Source organism: Mustela nivalis (assembly GCF_964662115.1).
Source record: "Mustela nivalis genome assembly, chromosome: 15".
Classification (NCBI taxonomy): Eukaryota; Metazoa; Chordata; class Mammalia; order Carnivora; family Mustelidae; genus Mustela; species Mustela nivalis.
In genome coordinates this window covers 52,590,316-52,610,222 of record NC_139034.1, presented here as the reverse complement: position 1 = coordinate 52,610,222, position 19,907 = coordinate 52,590,316, and the positions used below count along the sequence as shown (strand labels likewise).

Here is a 19,907-nt window from a genome sequence, read left to right as displayed (position 1 = left end):
TCCAGGGTCCTGGGATCAAGCCCCACATCGGGCTTTCTGCTCAGCAGGGAGTCTGCTTCTGCCTATATCTCTGCGTGCCTCTCTGCCTACTTGTGATCTCTCTCCCTCTGTCAAAGGAATAAATAAAACCTTAAAAACAACAACAACAACAAAACAAAAACAAAAACAGAAGTTCAGGGGAGATGGCCTTTAAGAAAAATAAAAAGATAAATAAAATAAAATAAAATAAAAATAAATAAATATTATAACAGCATTTTTCAAAGAGCCAGAACAAACAATCCTAAAAATTGTATGGAACCAGAAGAGACCCCAAGTTGCTAAGTAAATGTTGAAAAAGAAAAACAAAACTGGGGGCATCACATTGCCTGATTTCAAGCTTTATTACAAAGCTGTGATCACTGAGACAGCATGGTACTGGCACAAAAACAGACACATACACCAGTGGAACAGAGTAGAAAGCCCAGATATGGACCTGCAACTCTATGGTCAAATAATCTTTGACAAAGCAGGAAAAAAGACAGTCTCTTCAATTAATGGTGCTGGGGAAATTGGACAGCTATGTGTAAAGAATGAAACTTGACCATTCTCTTACACCATACACAAAGATAAACTCAAAATGGATAAAAGACCTCAATGTGAGGCAGGAATCTATCAAAATCCTAGAGAAGAATAGAGGCAGTAACCTATTTGACATCAGCCACAGCAACTTCTTTCAAGATATGTCTCCAAAGGCAAAGGAAACAAAAGCTAAATTGAACTTTTGGGAGTTAATCAAGATCAAAAGCTTTTGCACAGCAAAGGAAACATTCAACAAAACAGACAACCCATGGAATAGAAGAAGATATTTGCAAATAACACTACAGACAAAGGGCTGATACCCAAGATCTATAAAGAACCCCTCAAACTCAACATACACAAAACAGATAATCATGTCAAAAAATAGGCAGAAGATATGAACAGACACTTCTCCAAAGAAGATATACAAATGGCTAATAGATAAATGAAAAAATGTTCATCATCATTAGCTATCAGGGAGATTCAAATCAAAACCACATTGAGATACCATTTTATACCAGTTATAATGGCTAAAATTAACAAGACATAAACAACAAGTGTTGGAGAGGATGTGGAAAAAGGGAACCCTCTTACACTGTTGGTGGGAATGTAAGTTGGTGGAGTCACTTTGGAAAACAGTGTGGAGATTCCTTAAGAAATTAAAAATAGAGCTTCCCTATGACCCTGCAATTGCACTACTTGGGTATTTACCCCAAAGATACAGATGTAGTGAAAAGAAGGGCCATCTGTATCCCAATGTTTATAGCAGCAATGGCCACGGTCCCCAAACTGTGGAAGGAACCAAGATGCCCTTCAATGGACAAATGGATAAGGAAGATGTGGTCCATATACACTATGGAGTATTATGCTTCCATCAGAAAGGATGAATACCCAACTTTTGTATCAACATGGACAGGACTGGAGGAGATTATGCTAAGTGAAATAAGTCAAGCAGAGAGAATCAATTATCATATGGTTTCACTTACTTGTGGAGGATAAGGAATAACGGAGGATGTTGGGAGATGGAAAGGAGAAATGAGTTGGGGGAAACTGGAGGGGGAGACAAACCATGAGAGACTGTGGAGTCTGAGAAACAAACTGAGGGGTTTTTTTTGGAGGGGGTTGGGGGAGCCTGGTGGTGGGTATTAAGGAGAGCATATATTGCATAGAGCACTGGGTATGGTGCATAAGCAATGACTCTTGGAACACTGAAAAAAATAAAATAAAATTACCCCAAAAAATTTAAAAATAAAAATAAATAAATAATCTTTCCCAAAAGATAGCATGAAGAGTAAAAATTTATGCCAGAGAGTGGGAAAAATATTTGCAAATTATATAACCAACAGAAGCTTTGTTTCTCATACATAAATCTAATACATCTTGCATAAGATTTGAACAAGAACTCCTGAAACGATGACTATTGGGGAAAATGCCTGATGTTATTAGGCATCTGAGAAATGAAAATTAAAATCACAATGTCATACCAGGACCTACTAGAAAGACTAAAATGAGAATAGTTAATACCAAATGTTGGAGAAGATATAAAGCAACTGAAACTCTTACTACACTCATGGCAGGAGTGCAAACTGGCCCAAATTCTGTAATACCAATAGGTAGTATTTACTGCATTTCAAAATATGCATTCTCTTTGACCCAGAAATTCTATTCCTAAATACCCATTAGATATGCATATATGAAAATATCTGAACAATGATGCTTATAGGAATAGTTTTACAGTTATTCTGAAGTTTTTCAAAATTCATTTTGTTAGAATTAATTTATTTTCCATTCCCATCACGTAAGCAGTCCTGAAGTCAAGGCATATCTGTTTTGATAATCTCAGGAGACCCGATACATAGATATTGGTTTTCTCTACAGGAAAAACAAAATTTATTTCTGACCAGCATTACTGTTATTCTTAATTGCTTAATTCAAATAATTTATGAAAATTCAAACACAGATTGTATAATTTATTTACTAGAACTCTAAAAGCCACTCTTTCAGAGCTGTTTATCCATTTACACAGCATGGATCTCATCTTATTTCTCTGTTTTTTGTTTTGTTTTGTTTTCTTTATTTTATTTTACAGGCAAACAAACCTGGCTACAAATCACTTCTATATTGTTCAATTTGCTTTCTGGCTGAATATTGCTGGTACAAATTTAGGAAAATGAGTATGAATTCTATTTGTTCCCAAAGTAATGCCTGCATACTTAAAAACTGCTTCCCTTCAAATATTTTAAGATCAACATTTATCCTTACATAATGGGAAAAAAAGGCATAAAAAATTAATGGTACCTCAAAAATGGTACTTCAATAGGGATTTTCAATGAGACACTAAGTTTTATACTGTGACTCTCATATGCCTTCAGCAAGTTTCCATTTTACAGCCAATTTTAGCCAACTACATATTGGTGGTTCTCTTGCCTAAGGGCTATAAACCTTAATAGAGTCCCTGATACACAGCTCACCTCTGCCCAGGAAGGCCAAGTTGAGACATCAGAGAAGCAGACAGTCTAAATACAAAAAGACAGCTACTCTACTTCCTCCACTGCCCCCACTGCCTTATTCTTTTAAATAAAGAAAGAACCAGAGAAAAAAATAATATTTAGGACCAAGTTTTATCAAAAATGTTAACTGACAATGACAGAGTTCACTGTTAATTGTTTGGGAAAGGGTTATACATCTGTGGATCTTCTCCTTAGGTTAAAAAAAAAAAAAAAAAAAAAGCTGTTAATTTCATTTATGTCGGTAACAACTTTGTATATCTCCAGACTGAGAGGTGAATCCATTGCGTTCTGAATATAGAAAAATCAATTTAGAGTCATTAATGTGAAAACAAGGAAAACCACTAGAGGTAACTTTGTATTTCTGTAATTATTTCCTCGGTATCTAGGAGAGAGTGTGTGTATGGGTGGGGATGAGGTAGATTGTTTTTGTTTTGGTTTCATATTTTGGGTTGCAACATACACATTTAAATTTAAATTTAAATTTTCACCATTTCCAGATATGAATTAAAAGTTTGTTATTATAAGGAAAACACATATTACTTAGATTTGAAGACAGTCACATCTAATTCAAAGATCTGGATTTTTCAGAACGCATTAAATTTTTAAAGTTCTCTTCAGGAATTTTGTAAAATATGTATAAAAAAGAGATATCTATTTCTAAATGTAAGATATTATCTCTAAATGTGCACCTAAATATAGAACATACTAGTGTTTTCTTATTTTCCCCAGAATATGAGTATTTGAGAATTGTTCTATATTTGAGTTTCACCTGAAATTTCCTAAGTCTTCAGAAATTCATTTATTACTGCTTCCTGCACTAGTGTTGGCTATTTTCTTAGTTCCCCCACCTTTCTGCAAAGTGATAAAGTTGGCTTTGCAGACAATAGCTGAAAAAACTCTATAGAACCGGATAGCAATTAAATGCAGGATAAAATATGACTTCAGAAAAAGCTATGTAAGTGAAGTGATTGTGACAAAAGCCAGCCTGGATTTCACTGAAGAATGAATGAAGTGTAAAGAACGTTTGCTTTGCCCTGAAATTAAAGTGCACGATACATTCTTACTGTTAAAGTTATTTTTACCGCAGATCTTTTCTGACAAACAAAAAAGTAAACAATAGAATAAACTTCCCTGTACTCATTAGCCAGCTTCAACTAGGATCACCAGTGTGTCATTCATGGTTTACCTATTTCCCTTCTCTCTCTCTCTCCCTCTCTCTCTCTTTTTTGAAGTATTTCAAAGAAGTTCTGAAATGTATCATTTTACCTTAAAATATTTCTGATTTCATCCCAGAAACAACCAACCAAAAATGATCAGGACTTTTTAAATTTTTCTTTTATTAACCTAACAATAATCAGAACTAATAAGAACGTCAGTAATTCTCAGGGTATATTAAAATTTTCAAACATCCTTTAAAGGTTGGTCAATTTGAATTGGGATCCAAATAAGATCCACTTATTTTTTTGTTCTGTTTAATCACAATCCGTTTAGAATAACGACTTCTTGCTAATTATCTATTCATTATTACTGAGGGTTTTGCTTGCTTGTTTCACTATTGACTTGTTGGAGAATTCAGTCAGTTATCCTATAAAACATTACACTCTCTGGATTCTCCTGTTTGATTCCTTGAGGTGTCTTCTTTCCTTCTCCTCTTCTGATGCCTCTTCTACCTCGTCCTCTTCTTTCTTTTGTCCTTATTTTAAAAAATCTTTTATATTTCAAAATGTTCATGGTAAGTTGTCTTTTCTTCATGGTAAGTTTAAATAAAAGTCTTAATGGCATAAACTGTGTTTGTGTGTTTCTATACGTGCCTGTGTTCGAGATGTTTTACATTTATTAACTATAGCATGTAAAATTACATTTTTAATTGCTAGACAGCATATGGTTCGTGGTAGCCATTTTACAAGCATTCAACCAATTTCTCATTTCACATAGATTATCTTGGCTGTCACAACCTCTCCCACAGCTCTGTGTAAATGCATGTAACACCTTGGATAATGTGACTATAGAGAAATATAAATTTCTGATCCTTGGGGTCCTTCCTGGCCATTTCTTTTGTAACAACCTTCTTTATTTTCAATAAACATGTGGTGGCTTTTTGTTTTTGTTTTCTGCTTGTTCGTGTTTGTTTGTTTGTTTTAGGAGTCTGTGGTTTGAAAGTTTCAATTGGTGAAACACAAGATTGGAGTAGAAAAACAAACTAAAAATATATTTATTGTGTCTGTTAAAAAAAAAAAAAACAACAACTTTCACCCAGTCTTTTTTTATATTTACTCTGCTGGGCTCTTACTAGCTTTTTCATTTCTGTATCTGACCTTGAAGGTGCAGGTTAAAGGCAAAGAATTGGTTTAATCATTCATTCTTAGCTGAAATAAAGTACATTCAGGAAAGTATTTTTCTGGTTTTTGCCACTCAAAATACAAAATATCCGTATGTAAGGCATGGTAGTCAGACTTTCTGGAAATTAAATTATTTTTGGTTTAAGTTCAGTAATAATAATTTTGGCCCCCTGCTTCAATCTCTTGATACACCAATCTCTCCCTTACAGTGAATCCCAAATAATGCCACTAAAGCACAGTTCTGCTCACATCGTAATTATTTTTCCCAAGTTTTTCTATTAGAACACAAAACACCTCCCTACTTATCACATGAACCATAAGCTGATCAGAAACCACCCTTTCAGGCACTCTGCTCCTTCTCTGATCCCTGAATTTAGCCATCCTGCATGCCTGCTTCCCTCAAAACTGGCCATGCATTCTTAGTAACACATCAGGGTTTTTTTGCATGAACGTCTCCTTTTCTTTCTAGCAAATTTAGCTACACCTTTAGACCTGACTTAAAGGGGACTTCAATTGTGGAGAATTCCATAATCCTCTCAGATTTTTAACCATTACTTGTGTTTCATTATCATAGCACTTAGCTTATATTTGCTTTACAGAAACTCATCCTGCAGTGGAAAAGAGATATTTACAGATCAGCCTTCCTTGTAGAAAGAAATCATGATGTTTATTCTTATTAAGTATCTGGGCATCCACCTAAGAGTCTAGGTGTATGTTTAAAATACCTTAAAATTTAGAAAGCCAGACATTGTGGATATTTTTTTTTTAAGATTTATTTATTTATTTGACAGAGAGAGAGAGAGAGAGGGAGAGATCACAAGTAGGCATAGAGGCAGGCAGAGGGAGAGAGGAAGGGAAGCAGGCTCCCTGCTGAGCAGAGAGCCCGATGTAGGACTCGATTCCAGGATCCTGAGATCATGACCTGAGCTGAAGGCGGCGGTTTAACCCACTGAGCCACCCAGGCGCCCAACATTGTGGATATTAACTCTTAAACATGTGCTCAAATGACTAAGCTTCTAGAAAAAAGGTAGTTTTGTTCCTCATGGTGTGCTTTTGAAAAAGTACTATTCATATAGTAAAAACTGAATGTGATTAGAATGTGCTATGTCCTATTATCCTTACATTTTTAGATATGATCCCAAAACAGACACATGGACGATGGTGGCTCCTTTGAGTATGCCCAGAGATGCTGTTGGAGTCTGTCTCCTTGGTGACAGATTATATGCTGTTGGTGGCTATGATGGGCAGACATACCTCAACACCATGGAATCCTATGATCCACAAACAAATGAGTGGACACAGGTAAGACTGTTGCCAGCATAATTTACTTCAAGTACAAAAACTTACTTCATTTACTTCCTTCTAAATTTCCTTGAACCCAAAGTGATTGATTTAGTTCATTTTCATGTTCATTTTGTAAAAAGTTCACTAACCCACATTTATGTATACTTTTATGTATTCTCTACTTTAATAAAATTCATATTAAAAGGTGATAGTCCTGTCTCGATGGGATTTCTACTTTATTATAAGTAATAACAGACAGGAACTGAATTTTAATTAGCTGAAACAAACAAAAAACAAAGAGGAATATATTGATTCACAAAAACCTAACTTTAGAATATCTGGTCTTAGAGATAACTGGAATAAAATGGAAAGCTACAGAAATCAACTTTCTGCTTCCTATATTTGCTTGACAATCTTTAGGTCCTATCAGGTTCCCTTTTCATCTATCACAGAGAGAATTTTCCATGGAGTGGAGCTGCTGGAATCTCCAAGTAGTAATCCTCACAGCCATAAACAGAAAACAAAAACAAAACAGCAAAAAGCTCTAAATGATCTGTCATGTAGAAAGAGCTCACTCCCAATCACTTTGGCTGGGAAGATGGAGTAACATATTTAAGCGGGGTGTTATCTCTTGATATATAGTATACTGTCGTTAGAGACTCGAGATCATGCTTAGAATTAGGCAGCTCCCGTTCTGGTCACACAACTAGAAGATTTGTGTTGCATGTATGGGTGCTGGGGGAAACTAAGTGCAGTACAACTTAATTATAATGGAAAACAGCTTATTCTGTGTAGCTACTGTGACCTTGCTTGTAATGGAGGGAAGGGATATATTCTCAGACTTGTGTCCCTACATTCAATTTCTCCCTATTTTCCTCCTTTCTTTTCCAAGTGTCTCAATATTTCAATTATTCCTCCCCTTTATCAGAAACCTAAAAGCAAGATACCATTCCAGCAAACAAATCATTCCCATTAGTGGGTGCACTGAGATTCCAAAGCCTTATTTAGTTGAAGCAGATTAGGAACCTCATCTCATAATATTCCTCAGTGGATGAACGGTTGGTTCTATTTGCTACTGGGGTGGAGGGTGGTCCACAGAAATTGACTAAAGTTTAATCTTTAGAACTTGGACACTGATTGAAGTATATTTCTTTTAAAATATATTGACTTTCAAAGACACAGTAGTTCCTTGATTCTGTAGCTTGATGATGTATGTTCAACCACAATATTGAGATAGGCTGACTCTGAAGTACAAAACTAAATTCCTAATGTCCAGACAAAAGTGCCTTCCTTATGAATCTTACCTTTCTCTAAGAAAAAAACTCTCTGGTTTCAGTGTAAATAGATGAATTTGGCTAAAAGGAAAAATGAAGGAAGAATGAACAAGATAAGGAAAAGTATTTGGAGAACTAAATCATGTGATTTTCTATGTTTTACTTTAACTGTAAGAGAAGATGCATTCATCATCCAAAGAGTAGCAGCAAATATAAAAGAAGATTGTAATCATTACACTGAAATTTTAGAAGATATGTTTAACCTCTTATCTTTCTGGGTCCTGAGTATAGACAGAGAAATATGGCATGGATTAATGATCCTTGATTTGCTAATGAAAAGTGCCATTTCAATGATATATATTTAAAGTGTATCACTTTTACAAATGAACATTAAATAAAGGAAGTTTATGGGCATATCAATGACAGAATATGGTCTTCATTACATATAATAATGAGCCATTATGCTTATCACTCTTCTAAAATTGAAATCAAAACAATGTATGTAGTAATAATAGGTAAAAACTTCCTGAACATTTTCCCTCATTTTACTTTATTGTCCTTTTTTGGATCATATAATATCTTTCAAATAATCAGGTGGTATTTAAAATGTTTTATAACAACTTTGTCTAAGTACTATAAACATTAATTTTAAAGCTCTTAAATTATTTTATGATTTTACGTCCATATATTTTCACTGTTTATATTTTGTAGCGTCCATCAGCAGACCCACACAACATGCCTTTGAAGATTTTCAGGATTCTAGGTCCCTAGGAATAAAAATCCCATATGGCTAGATAATGCCTGTCACTTTCCCTCCATTTACCCCATAAACGGACAAAACCAAAAGGTTATCCTATTTATCACTGGCATCCCCAAATGACCGAGCATTAGAATAAATAAACTATATTAAATATCCAAGAATGTTTATCTGCAAGACTTCCCAGCTCTGGGAGCAATAGCCAGATTCAGGTCTTAGACAGTTTTACTGAGAACACATGCATACATGTGTCCATGGGTGCGTATGTATTTTTATAAATAAATTTGCCTTTGACATTTAACACTGGGTTTATTTTTTCTATTTTATTTGGAAAAAAAAATATGTCTGCTTCAATACATAAGAAAAGATCTTTATTCCATTCCCCCTGGTCTGGGTAAAACCACCCTTTCATGTGTTTTCTTAGTCCATTGTCACAGTCCTGTCAGGCTGCATCCACTTGCAGTGGTGTGTGATTTACTATCATCTCCCCATAGACTAGCCTCGTTGTTGGCATCGGGTAAGAAAAAAATGTGAATATTTCTTAAATAAAGCTGAGAATTACTCTTGCAACTCAGTTTGCGCTGCTGTGCATGGGTTATGCTTATTTGCACGCAATAGGTATATACGGTCATATCCTCTTATCGGCAGTTTTGCTTTCCATGGTTTCAGTTGATAGTGGTCTACTACAGTCTGGAGGCAGGTATCCCTCCTTCTGATGTGCTGTCAGGAGGTCAGTAGTAGCCTAATGCTATGTCACAATGCTGACATCATTCATCTCATTTCATCTCATTATGGAAGCATTTCTCATGTCACATCACACAAGAAAAAGGGTTAGTACAGCAGAGTAAGATATTTGGAGAAAGATAGAATGCATTCCCAAAACTTTTATTACAATATATTGTTATAAATATTCTATGCTATTATTAGCTATCATTGTTAATCTCCTATGCTACTTGGTTTGTAAATTAAACTTTACCATAGGGTCTGTATGTATGTATAGGGAAAAACAGTATATAATGGGTTTGGTATGATCCATGGTTTCAGGGATCCCCTAGGAGTCTTGGAACATGTCCCCCTTCAAGGAGGGGCTACTGTAGAAAATATTGAGAATAAGTTCTAGGGAAGCCTGGTGCAATATCTATATTCTCCGTTTTGTTTGTTTGTTTTATTTTTTTCCAATTGGTTCTGTGGCCAACATTTTTAGGGTGTCATTCTAAGGCTGAAGGTATAACTTTGGAGGGACAGCATGGCAGATTTTTAAAAAAATATGTACAAAATAAGATTAAGTTAGAACAAGGGGAAGAAGAGGAAAAGCTTTCTTAAATATTTAGAATGTGATTATGTAGAATATATTAAATGCTCAAAATAACATGATAACTTCTGTGATAAGGGAAATACTTAGCACTAGGATAGAAACTAAGTGTGTTGGGTAGAGAAATATTTGCTCAAGGAATGACAAGTTGAATGAAGCCTGACAGGTGGGTAATAGTTAACCAGGTGAAAATATGGGGAGTGGTTTAAGAAACAGAATTTGTAAAGAACTGCAGGAAGAACACGTAGCATGCAAAAACTAAAGAGATGAGAAAGGAGTTTGGAGACATCAACAGTGTCTATGGGATGCACGGCCTGAAGCCGTGTGATGAACTCTTGACTTTACTATAAGGCTGAGTGGAAGTTAGTGAAGCTTTTAAGGAGGGAAAGTAAATAATCAGAATTGCATTTTAAAATGATTGTACTTGATGGGATGTGAAAAATCATTAGGAACAAGCAAGATTAGAGTCAGAGAAATCCGTTAGGAGGATATTTTAACCAATCCACAGTGGAGCTGGAAAACGTTTCCCTTCTCCCTTCTAGGTTATTTGGTTGGCCTAATAATTAAACTGATATAAGACACATTAACAGAAGAAAACTGTAGTTTTGTATGTATGGGAGGCCCATAAAAATAGGAGAGTCAAAAAGCGGGCAAAGTAGGAAGCTTTATAACTTTTAGACAAAATGATAAATTTGTGACAAACTGTCAAACCAAGGATTTGAGCTTGTGATAGTGAATTGCTGACTTAGTAACAAGCGTTATTTATACAGCTTTTTGGCCCTCAATCTCTATCTCTGGTGATAACGATGACTTCTACCCTCCGGGTACAGGGAAGTTACCTTTCACACTGCAGATTTATCTCCTGCTTTCAGTGGGGCCAAGGGGCAGAGAGTCTCTCCTGTACCAGACATCTATGAAGTACATTGAATTCAAAATAATCAATATGCCAAATTTGCATATCATGGGGTGGCATACTCTGCGACCCTTCACACTCAAGGTAGAATTGTAATGTGAACCAGGCTGAAGACCACTGGAATGGGTATAATCATGTTGGATGGAGAGAGACTGTAGGACTTGATGAGTATTCATATGTGAGGTTGATGAGGCAAAACTAAAGGTCATGGATGTATCCAGGTTTCTGTCTTGAGCAACTGAATAGAGAGTGTGTCATTACCTGACACCAGAAACACAGGAAGAATAGCACATTTTTGGGGAAAAGGACAGAGATTCATTTTTACAAACACACAATGTGTGTTTAGAGATACAGATGTAGATGTAGAAATAAAGTAAAGCTATTCATTCTATACTTTGTCTGGAAACTGTGTATAGGATTTCTCAGTATTGAATGAACATCAGAGGGTATTTGGGAATGTTTTAAAGAATACAACTACCTGATATTCTTCCCATTTCTATAGTGGTGGGCATTGAGCGCATATATTTTGTAGAAGATCTTTAAGTGACTCTGATGTGAAACAATACTTTAAAATTATTGGAAATGAAAAGAGAGATGATGAAAAATGTATACATTTTGGAGTCCCATAAACTTCAGTTTGGGCTCATTGATTTATATATTGTCTCCTGACATTCTGTTCACATACCTGTCCTACAAAGATAACAATACCTGATGGGATTAGAAAGGTGATGCGGTGCTCCATAAAAATTATTCTTAACACAAATGAGTAAAAATAGATTATATGGGAAGTTTCTGTTTGTTTTTTTTTACCCTGCAAAATGATGTCAGTTAACAGTAAGTATGTTTAGAAGAACTGTAGATGATATGGTAATTTTCATATTTAGAGAGTGAGACCATATCCTTTCTTAATAAGATAATGTATGTGATCTGAGGTTATTTTGCTCTTGGCTGTTTTATTTCTTACATTTTATTCACTTTCTTTACAGCTTGGAATAATATCCTTTAATTTCTACCCTGCTCTGATATTTTAGGTGCATGAATTATTCTTAGAAAACTGTTATAAAAATCATTCACATCAGAATGCTCAAATTATTAAAATCTTGGCTTATCCTCATGGAATAAATTTTCATTACAAACTGTATAAAATTACTGTTTTAATATATTTCTAGCCAATTTCACATTCACGAATTACTAAAAAATGTCAATTCTCATCTTAGAGATTATCATATGGAGGAATTTTTTAAATAAGAACTACAGCAATTGTCAATTATGGTCTATTTATGACAAATATTGAAGTTACTTCATTGTAAGGCTCTGTTTAGAATGAATGAATAACACATTTCAGTATAATATCTGGGGAAATAAGTTCAAGATGATTTCAATAAGTGTAATAGCTGTTTCATCCAAAATATACTCCAAGATACCACGATGAAATATCATCACAAATGTGCCCATGTAAGCCCAGAAATAAATCTTTGCTGGAAACTTTTCTATAGCACCTTTGTGTCACTAAAAGTCATTAAATACTTTACTACTTGTATTAAAAATTCCAAAAATGAATGCAAGTTTTAACAGTTTCAATATGCAAATTATTGCTCTTTTGTAAAATCCATTTTCAATGCTTCCATTTTTATTTTACTACTTGTGACTAAATTGGGAAAATATAAGCACATATACTTATGATTTTCACACATATGAATGTTTTAAATATATTACGACTGTATGCTTTCCTATGACAGTAAAATTTGTCTTAAATTGTGTTTCATCTTTTTCAACAGATGGCTTCTTTGAATATTGGGAGAGCAGGTGCCTGTGTGGTAGTCATCAAGCAACCTTGACTTATTTTTATTTGGAGAGATTTTATTTGCTGGAGTGGTTATTTTTATATCAGAAGGCAAGAATGAGAACTTCCTGAGGTGAAAATTCTTCAAGAACAAGGATTTCTGTAGATTTACCTACTGATGTCAAAAGAGGTAGAAGATCAAAGAGAATTATAGGAATCGAAATAAACATCAAACTGCTATGGGGAAATGTCTGGCCGTCTATTAGTTAGTTCAGGAATGGTTATTGGTAATTTGTTTTGTATTGTAGCATACAATAACTAAAGTTACCAAAGGCTTGTTTTTCTTGAGCAATTAAAAGGAGAGATCCATTTGTGACATGGATAATTTCATGACTACAACTCCTTCAATTGTTTTATAGTTTGTGGCAATATCAAAGAGGTCGAAGACATGATATTTCATCTGACAAAATCTGATTGGTTTACTATTCCTAATCAGATGTGGTCCTTTTAGGAGGCAGAATGATGTTTTATTAAAACAAACACGCTTCTTCCTCATTTTCTCAACTATGAGGGCAATTAGAGAAACAGATTCATGCCTGTCTCTTGCATTCAGAAAACAAACTGCTCTGCTAATCAAAGCTGCAAATTTCATCAGAGAGGATGGTTGAATTTTATTGCAACCATATTAGCAATCTGAAGCTGGCAAACACTAAAGATTGTTTTCATTAGGCTTACCACATTGCTTTGCTTTTTGAACACACTGAGCCAAAGAATCAGTACAATTATGGGCTTTTGCCTTATGTTGAGTTCAGTGTAAGCATGGAAGCTAGTTATTCTGAATGTTATATATATCCACTGCATGTTAAAGTCCCTTAGAATTTTGTTCATTAAAAAAAATAATGTTAGAATTTTGAAAGAGAAATCTATGATCCGTTCATTGGGAGTGTTAATGATCATCATTAGAAGGAAGGCAGACTTCAGATTCTCATTTCCCACTCTTCAAACTTGTTACATTGTTATGCACTTATTTTATGCCAAATGTTTGTAATTGTTTAAAGCATAAAGTGAAAACATTACATAATGTCCTTAGTAGATTCATGTAAATTTTAAATATAATTAATAAATGATAGAACATTTGCTTTTATCACTGTATCATTCTTCAATAAATTTTAATTCAAATCTGAGTACTGAGGTGTACTGCAGATAGGTCATTCTTCTTGTTTGACTATTCCTAAAAATTCAAGGAGATATATCTCCCTCAAAATGTGTATTTCCTCCCAAATATTACACTGGCACTGAATGCAGTCTTTAATTATTGCTTTCTTCTGTAGTCACTCATTTGAGGCAGTTAGCAATAATGCTTACAAAACACACATCCCATAATGAGTGCTTATAATTGTGCAAGTGCTAGAAAATACAAGAAAATTCCTCTTTGAGTCAATGTAAACCATGGAACTGATTTTTACTAGTTGGGTGGAGAAAAATGATTGAAATCTAATAACCAAGGAAAATATTGATAGTTTGTATCAAGGAAATATTAGGAAATCTAAATTTTCCCAATATATACATGTGATCAAATTTGTTAATCACATTTTATGTCAGAAAAATTATGTCACTAGAAGTATAAGATAGGAAGAAGTACCAATAAATTTAAAAAATTACAGGTAAAAATGCATAACATAAAATTTACCATCTTAACCATTTTTAAGTGTACAGCTTTGCAGTATTAAGTATATTTAATTTCTTCTGCCCACAATGCATAGAACATACATATAATATTAGCTAACTGGAATAGAAAACTTAATCTTGCAACTCGAAAGAACAGAGAAGATAATGTAGGTACATCTATTTTTTAATCAGTAAACTTTTGTGGTGGTCATATTTAAAATTTGCTAATAAATGTATTGATTGTTTTACAATTCTCTTTTTTGAGAAGGAATTTACCTGAAATGAATTTGCTGCATGCAGCCAACTCTATCTGTAGATCATATTAGCCTATACTACTACTTACATTGCATAGAGTGAGTATATACATCAATTGTCCAAATGATGACACTGAAGAGCACCCTGGACAATGAACTCTAAGCGTATATGAGATGGGGGAATGGATACCATTGTGCCAATTTGCTGAAAAGGAAACTGTCTTCCAAGGTCACACGTTAAATAAGTCCCAGCACTTGCTATATACCTGCCATGACTCCAGTCCAGGATTCCTGAAACTTGGTTCTGTCAAAATTTCTGCTAAAAACAGAATGCACTATTTGGCTCTTTAATTAATAAGGAATATTTAAATAAAGGAAGTAGAGAAAATAGCATCAAGGAGGCTAATTTTTCCAAGATACTGTTCAGTATTTTTCTTACATTGATATCCTTGGAGTATAACATATTATTTGTAAATAGCACTATGAGGACAACTTATATTTATATATACCATTTTGAAGTCTTAGAATATTCTGCAAATACTTTCAGTTTTGATGATGACTATTAATAAGAATAGGAATATAAAATACAGTTCAAAATTATTTATAAAGTATACAATTACATCCAAATCTCCAAACACTGCAGTACTGATTTATTTTACGTTGCACATTAAAAGTCAATAAAACACAATCAATCATACAGTTAAAATAAAATATAAAAGGTGATATTTGTAAGTTTCTCCTGGATGCTGACAAAGAGACTGAATAAGAATAGAAGCATTAGTGCAAAAATATTGGCTACCCAAAGAGTATAAGGAATTTAAATTATTAATTATATTATGTATGGTTTGAAGAAACCAGCCAGTCTATGTATAAAATAAAAAATTGCAACCAAACAGCTAAAGCCTGTGATAGTGGTTCTAAAAAAATTAACATTTAAACATAGGCTAAAATACAATATTTAAATATCTATGGTCTTATATCCAGACTTAATCTAGAAGATTAAAATGTTTCTATAAAAAATTTAAGATTTTGCAGCTTTGGGGAATTCTTTTAACCATATCCATGTCACTCCTTAAACCTGTACATAGTGTTTTTAGTATTTCAAAAGAGATGAAAATTAAGTATAAGTAAGGAAATGAGAATTAAAATTAATCTTTTAGGCATGAAGGGGAACAGAATTTGCCAGTCCAAAATACCCCTCTTTGGCACAAGTATTATCTTGAGCTGTTTAATTTTTAAGAAAAAGCAGACAGGGGAAAAGCTCTTTAAACAGTATAAGAAAACATTTCCTAAGGGACTTCTACATTTACATGGAAAATCTCCACTTGTAAAAATGTTTCCATCACTGGAGAGACTCTTAAGACATCAACAGCCTAAATCTGCTTAACAATCTTATCCTTGTTTGCTATGCTTTTCTTGATAGCTTCCCCAAACTGGCTCCCACCCCCAACAGTTACTCTTATCTTTTGCTGGGGAGGGTCTTTAAGGTGGTGCTTTAGGCCACTTTGGAGAGTTAGTCGGTTTTCTTGGGTATCTTCTGTGTACACAGGAGGTGTACAGGTTAGTAAACTTCTGTTTGTTTTGCTCCCATTAATCTCTTTTATTCCAGGGGAGTCTCAGCTCAGAGCCAAGAAGGCTAGAAGGGTAAAGGAAAAAGTATTTCTCCTCCCCTATAGGCAACTATACTAATTTGTTTCCTTTAAAGTTTTAACAGGACTTCTTCCTATAAATATCCCACTACTACCCTACTAGATAATTTGAAAAGGCCTGGAATTTTATCATCTTTTCTTTTTTTTTTTTTTTTTTAAGATTTTATTTATCTATTTGACAGAGAGAGATCACAAGTAGGCGGAGAGGCAGGCAGAGAGAGAGGGGAAAAAGGCTCCCCAGTGAGGAGAGAACCCGATGTGGGGCTCCATCCCAGGACCCTGAGATCATGACCTGGGCTGAAGGCAGAGGCTTAACCCACTGAGCCACCCAGGCACCCCTAGAATTGTATCATCTTATGGACTATGGTTATCTCATGGAAAATTAATGTTTTGTCACTGTATAAATCTTATGTATTGTTTTTGTTCTAGGTTTCTATAATTTGATAGTCACAGTAATTAGATACTTAATATATACAGATTTGAATTCAGAAACTGAGAAGCATTTATATATTATATACATGAATATAATTGGAACATTTTTAATTCATTGCTTTTAGATCAATTTGTGACTTTTAGTAATTGAAACTTTACTGACATTTAAATTTCTTATCCTTGGAAATAAATGAAGAGTAACACAAGCTGCAACACACCAAAATATTTATGTATTCAGAATACCTGAAAAACACAATGTGAAAATGAAATCGCTTATTTTATTCACTTATTATTTCCATGACCAAGTATCAAAATCTACATGCAGCAGGTACTGTGCTCAGTGGACATTACTTGCACTTCCAGAACACTATGGGAAACATGTGAGGGGCATCTAACTTTATTTTGTGGATGTGATGCCTGAATAGTTAAGGATGATGTTAAAAGAATGCTTCTTCCCTACTTCATGAAGAAATACTTTTTTCCCCCCAAGACATTCCTGGTCTTTTATCCCACCTGTATCCCCTCTAAATGATATGGTAGGTAGATGACAGTGTTCAAAAAATAAATTAAACAAGCAAAAATATTCTAACACCTCCCCACAAAGGTAGTAGGAGGGGAAAAAAAAAAAAACAACTTCTTTTCTTGCTGAATTATCATGAAAATGATGAGGGAACAGATGGCTGGCTGATGACAAAGCAAAAGGCTGACACCTTGCAACCTCCCCCCACTCCCACTCTTGTGTGGGACATAAGTGACATTCTTTAGGAATCTCCCACCCATCTTAATGTTAATACCTTGCTAGAGGGCAAAAAGACCTTGGCAATGGCAAGGCCTCTGGTATCAGGTGTCTTATAGGTCCTCATTAGCATATGAAAGTTCTATTGAAACCTCCCTTTTCCTTACTTCCCCAACCCCGATGGTACATAACCTGCCATCCCTCACAACCCTGGGAGCAGCAGCTCTTCCTGCCCATTGGTCCTGTTGCAGTGCTTTAATATACCACCATTTTGCACCAAAGATGTCTCAAGAATTCTTTCTTGGTCATTGGCTCTGGACCTCACCCCACCGAACCTCACCTATATTCTAGAACTTCATCAAAACCAGGATGTGAGGTCCATCCCAGGCAACCTACAACTATACAGACAGAGAGATACTACACTCTGATATGTAGCCAAACAAACACAATCCATTACCACATATTTTCCTTTTTTTCTTATAATCATTTACTTTTATATTTAGGTGATTGCTTTTTAATCCATCCACAGTATTTTTTTTTATTCCAGTTAGTTAACATACAATGTTATACTAGTTCTAGGTGTGCACTATAGTGATCAACACTTCCATGTCACCTGGTGTTCATCAGACAACTGTACTCCCTTAATTACCCCACCCCCTATTTAACACATTCCCTCACCCACTTCCTGTACTGGTCTACTCCCTCCCCCTCTGGTAACCAACAGTTTGTTTTCTACAATTTAGAGACTGTTTCTTGTTCTTTCTCTTTCTCTCTCTCCTCCCCCCACCTTTTTTTGGTTGTTTTGTTTCTTAAATTCTACATATGAGTGAAATCATATGATACTTGTCTTTCTCTGACTTATTTTGCTTAGCATTTTACTCTCTAGCTCCATCCTTATAATTGCAAATGACAAGATTTCATTATATTTTATGTCTGTAGTATTCCATTATGTGTGTGTGTGTATGTGTGTGTGTGTATGTGTACATACCACATCTTTTTATTCATTCATCAATCAATGGACACTGGTCTACTTCTGTAACTTGGTTATTGTAAATAATGCTGCTATAAACATAGTGGTGCATGCATCCCTTTGAATTAGTGTTTTTGTGTTCTTTGGGTAAATACCCAGTAGTGCAATCGCTGAGTCATAAGGCAGTTCTTTATTTTTTTTTTTAAGATTATTTATTTATTTATTTGACAGACAGAGATCACAAGTAGGCAGAGAGGCAGGCAGAGAGAGAGGAGAAGCAGGCTCCCTGCTGAGCAGAGAGTCCAATGTGGGACTCCATCCCATGACCCTGGGATCATGACCTGAGCTGAAAGCAGAGGCTTTAACCCACTGAGCAACCCAGATGCCCCAGGCAGTTCTATTTTTAAATTTCTGAGGAATTTCTGTATTCTTTGTCAGAGTGGCTGCACCAGTTTTTATTCCCACGGACAGTGCAGGAGTGTTCCTTTTTCACCACATCTCCACCAACACCTGTTGTTTCTTGTGTTGTTGATTTCAGCCATTCTGACAGGTGTGAGGTGATCTCTCATTGTAGTTTTCACTTGTATTTCCTTGATGATGAGTGATGTCAGGCATCTTTTTCTGTGTCTGTTAACCATCTGTAGGTCTTTAAAGAAATATCTGTTCATGTGTTCTGTCCATTTTTAATCAGACTAATTACTTTTTGGGTGTTGAGTTTTAGAAGTTCTTTATATATTTTGGATACCAATCCTTTATTGCATATGCCATTTGTAAATAATCTTCCCCCATTCTGTAGACTGCCTTTTAGTTTTGTTGATTATTTCCTTTGCTGTGCAGAAGCTTTTTATTTTGATGAGGTCCCAATAGTTTATTTTTGCTTTTGCTTCCCTTGTCTCAGTTACCATGTATTTTCAAGATAAAGAGTTCACAAACAAGAAGACTGGATAGAACCATTTTTCATACATGGTTCATCCAAACTTTACTGGGTGATTGGGATGAGCATCTGTGTTAATTAGCTCTGGGGCGGGGGGGGGGGCATACTTCTCAAACTTTACAACAGCAAGTTATTTTGCAACTTGGAGCAAGGACCCCACCAAAGTGAGGCTCCAATCTTCCTTTCGGAAGTAGAGATACAGCTGCTCTCTTCCTTGATGATTACATTTCAAAGAGATGGCCCTCAGTGAAGGAGGGCTTAGCTGCCTCCATTTTGATCTCAAACTTTCTAGTTGGGCTCCTCTTTCCAGCTTGTCTCTTGGTTCAGACTAAGTCACTGAGGGCAAAGGATCCCCTGATGGGATCTGAAATTATCCTCTCAAAGAAGCTGGCCAGTGAGCCAGCAAGACCCTGCCTGTGACTGACTCCAAGACAAAGGCAATTTGACTTTCACTGCCTACCTGCACGTTTCCACCCACTTTTGCCTCACAGTTTCCTTATATAAACCTGGAAGTATTTTCAGCATTTTGGAGACAGT

At 35.1% G+C, this 19,907-nt stretch overlaps 1 protein-coding gene across 1 annotated transcript in view; it reads left to right on the top strand.

The window, feature by feature from the left end:
- Positions 1 to 12,935, top strand: part of KLHL1 (kelch like family member 1) — a 385,159-nt gene extending 372,224 nt beyond the window's left edge. The window contains exons 10-11 of the mRNA XM_082700951.1: positions 6,535 to 6,706; positions 12,723 to 12,935. Of these exons, the coding sequence (XP_082557077.1) occupies positions 6,535 to 6,706; positions 12,723 to 12,782 (232 nt within the window). The 3' untranslated portion in view covers positions 12,783 to 12,935. The remainder of the gene's footprint in view (positions 1 to 6,534; positions 6,707 to 12,722) is intronic.
- Positions 12,936 to 19,907: the final 6,972 nt, after the last annotated feature.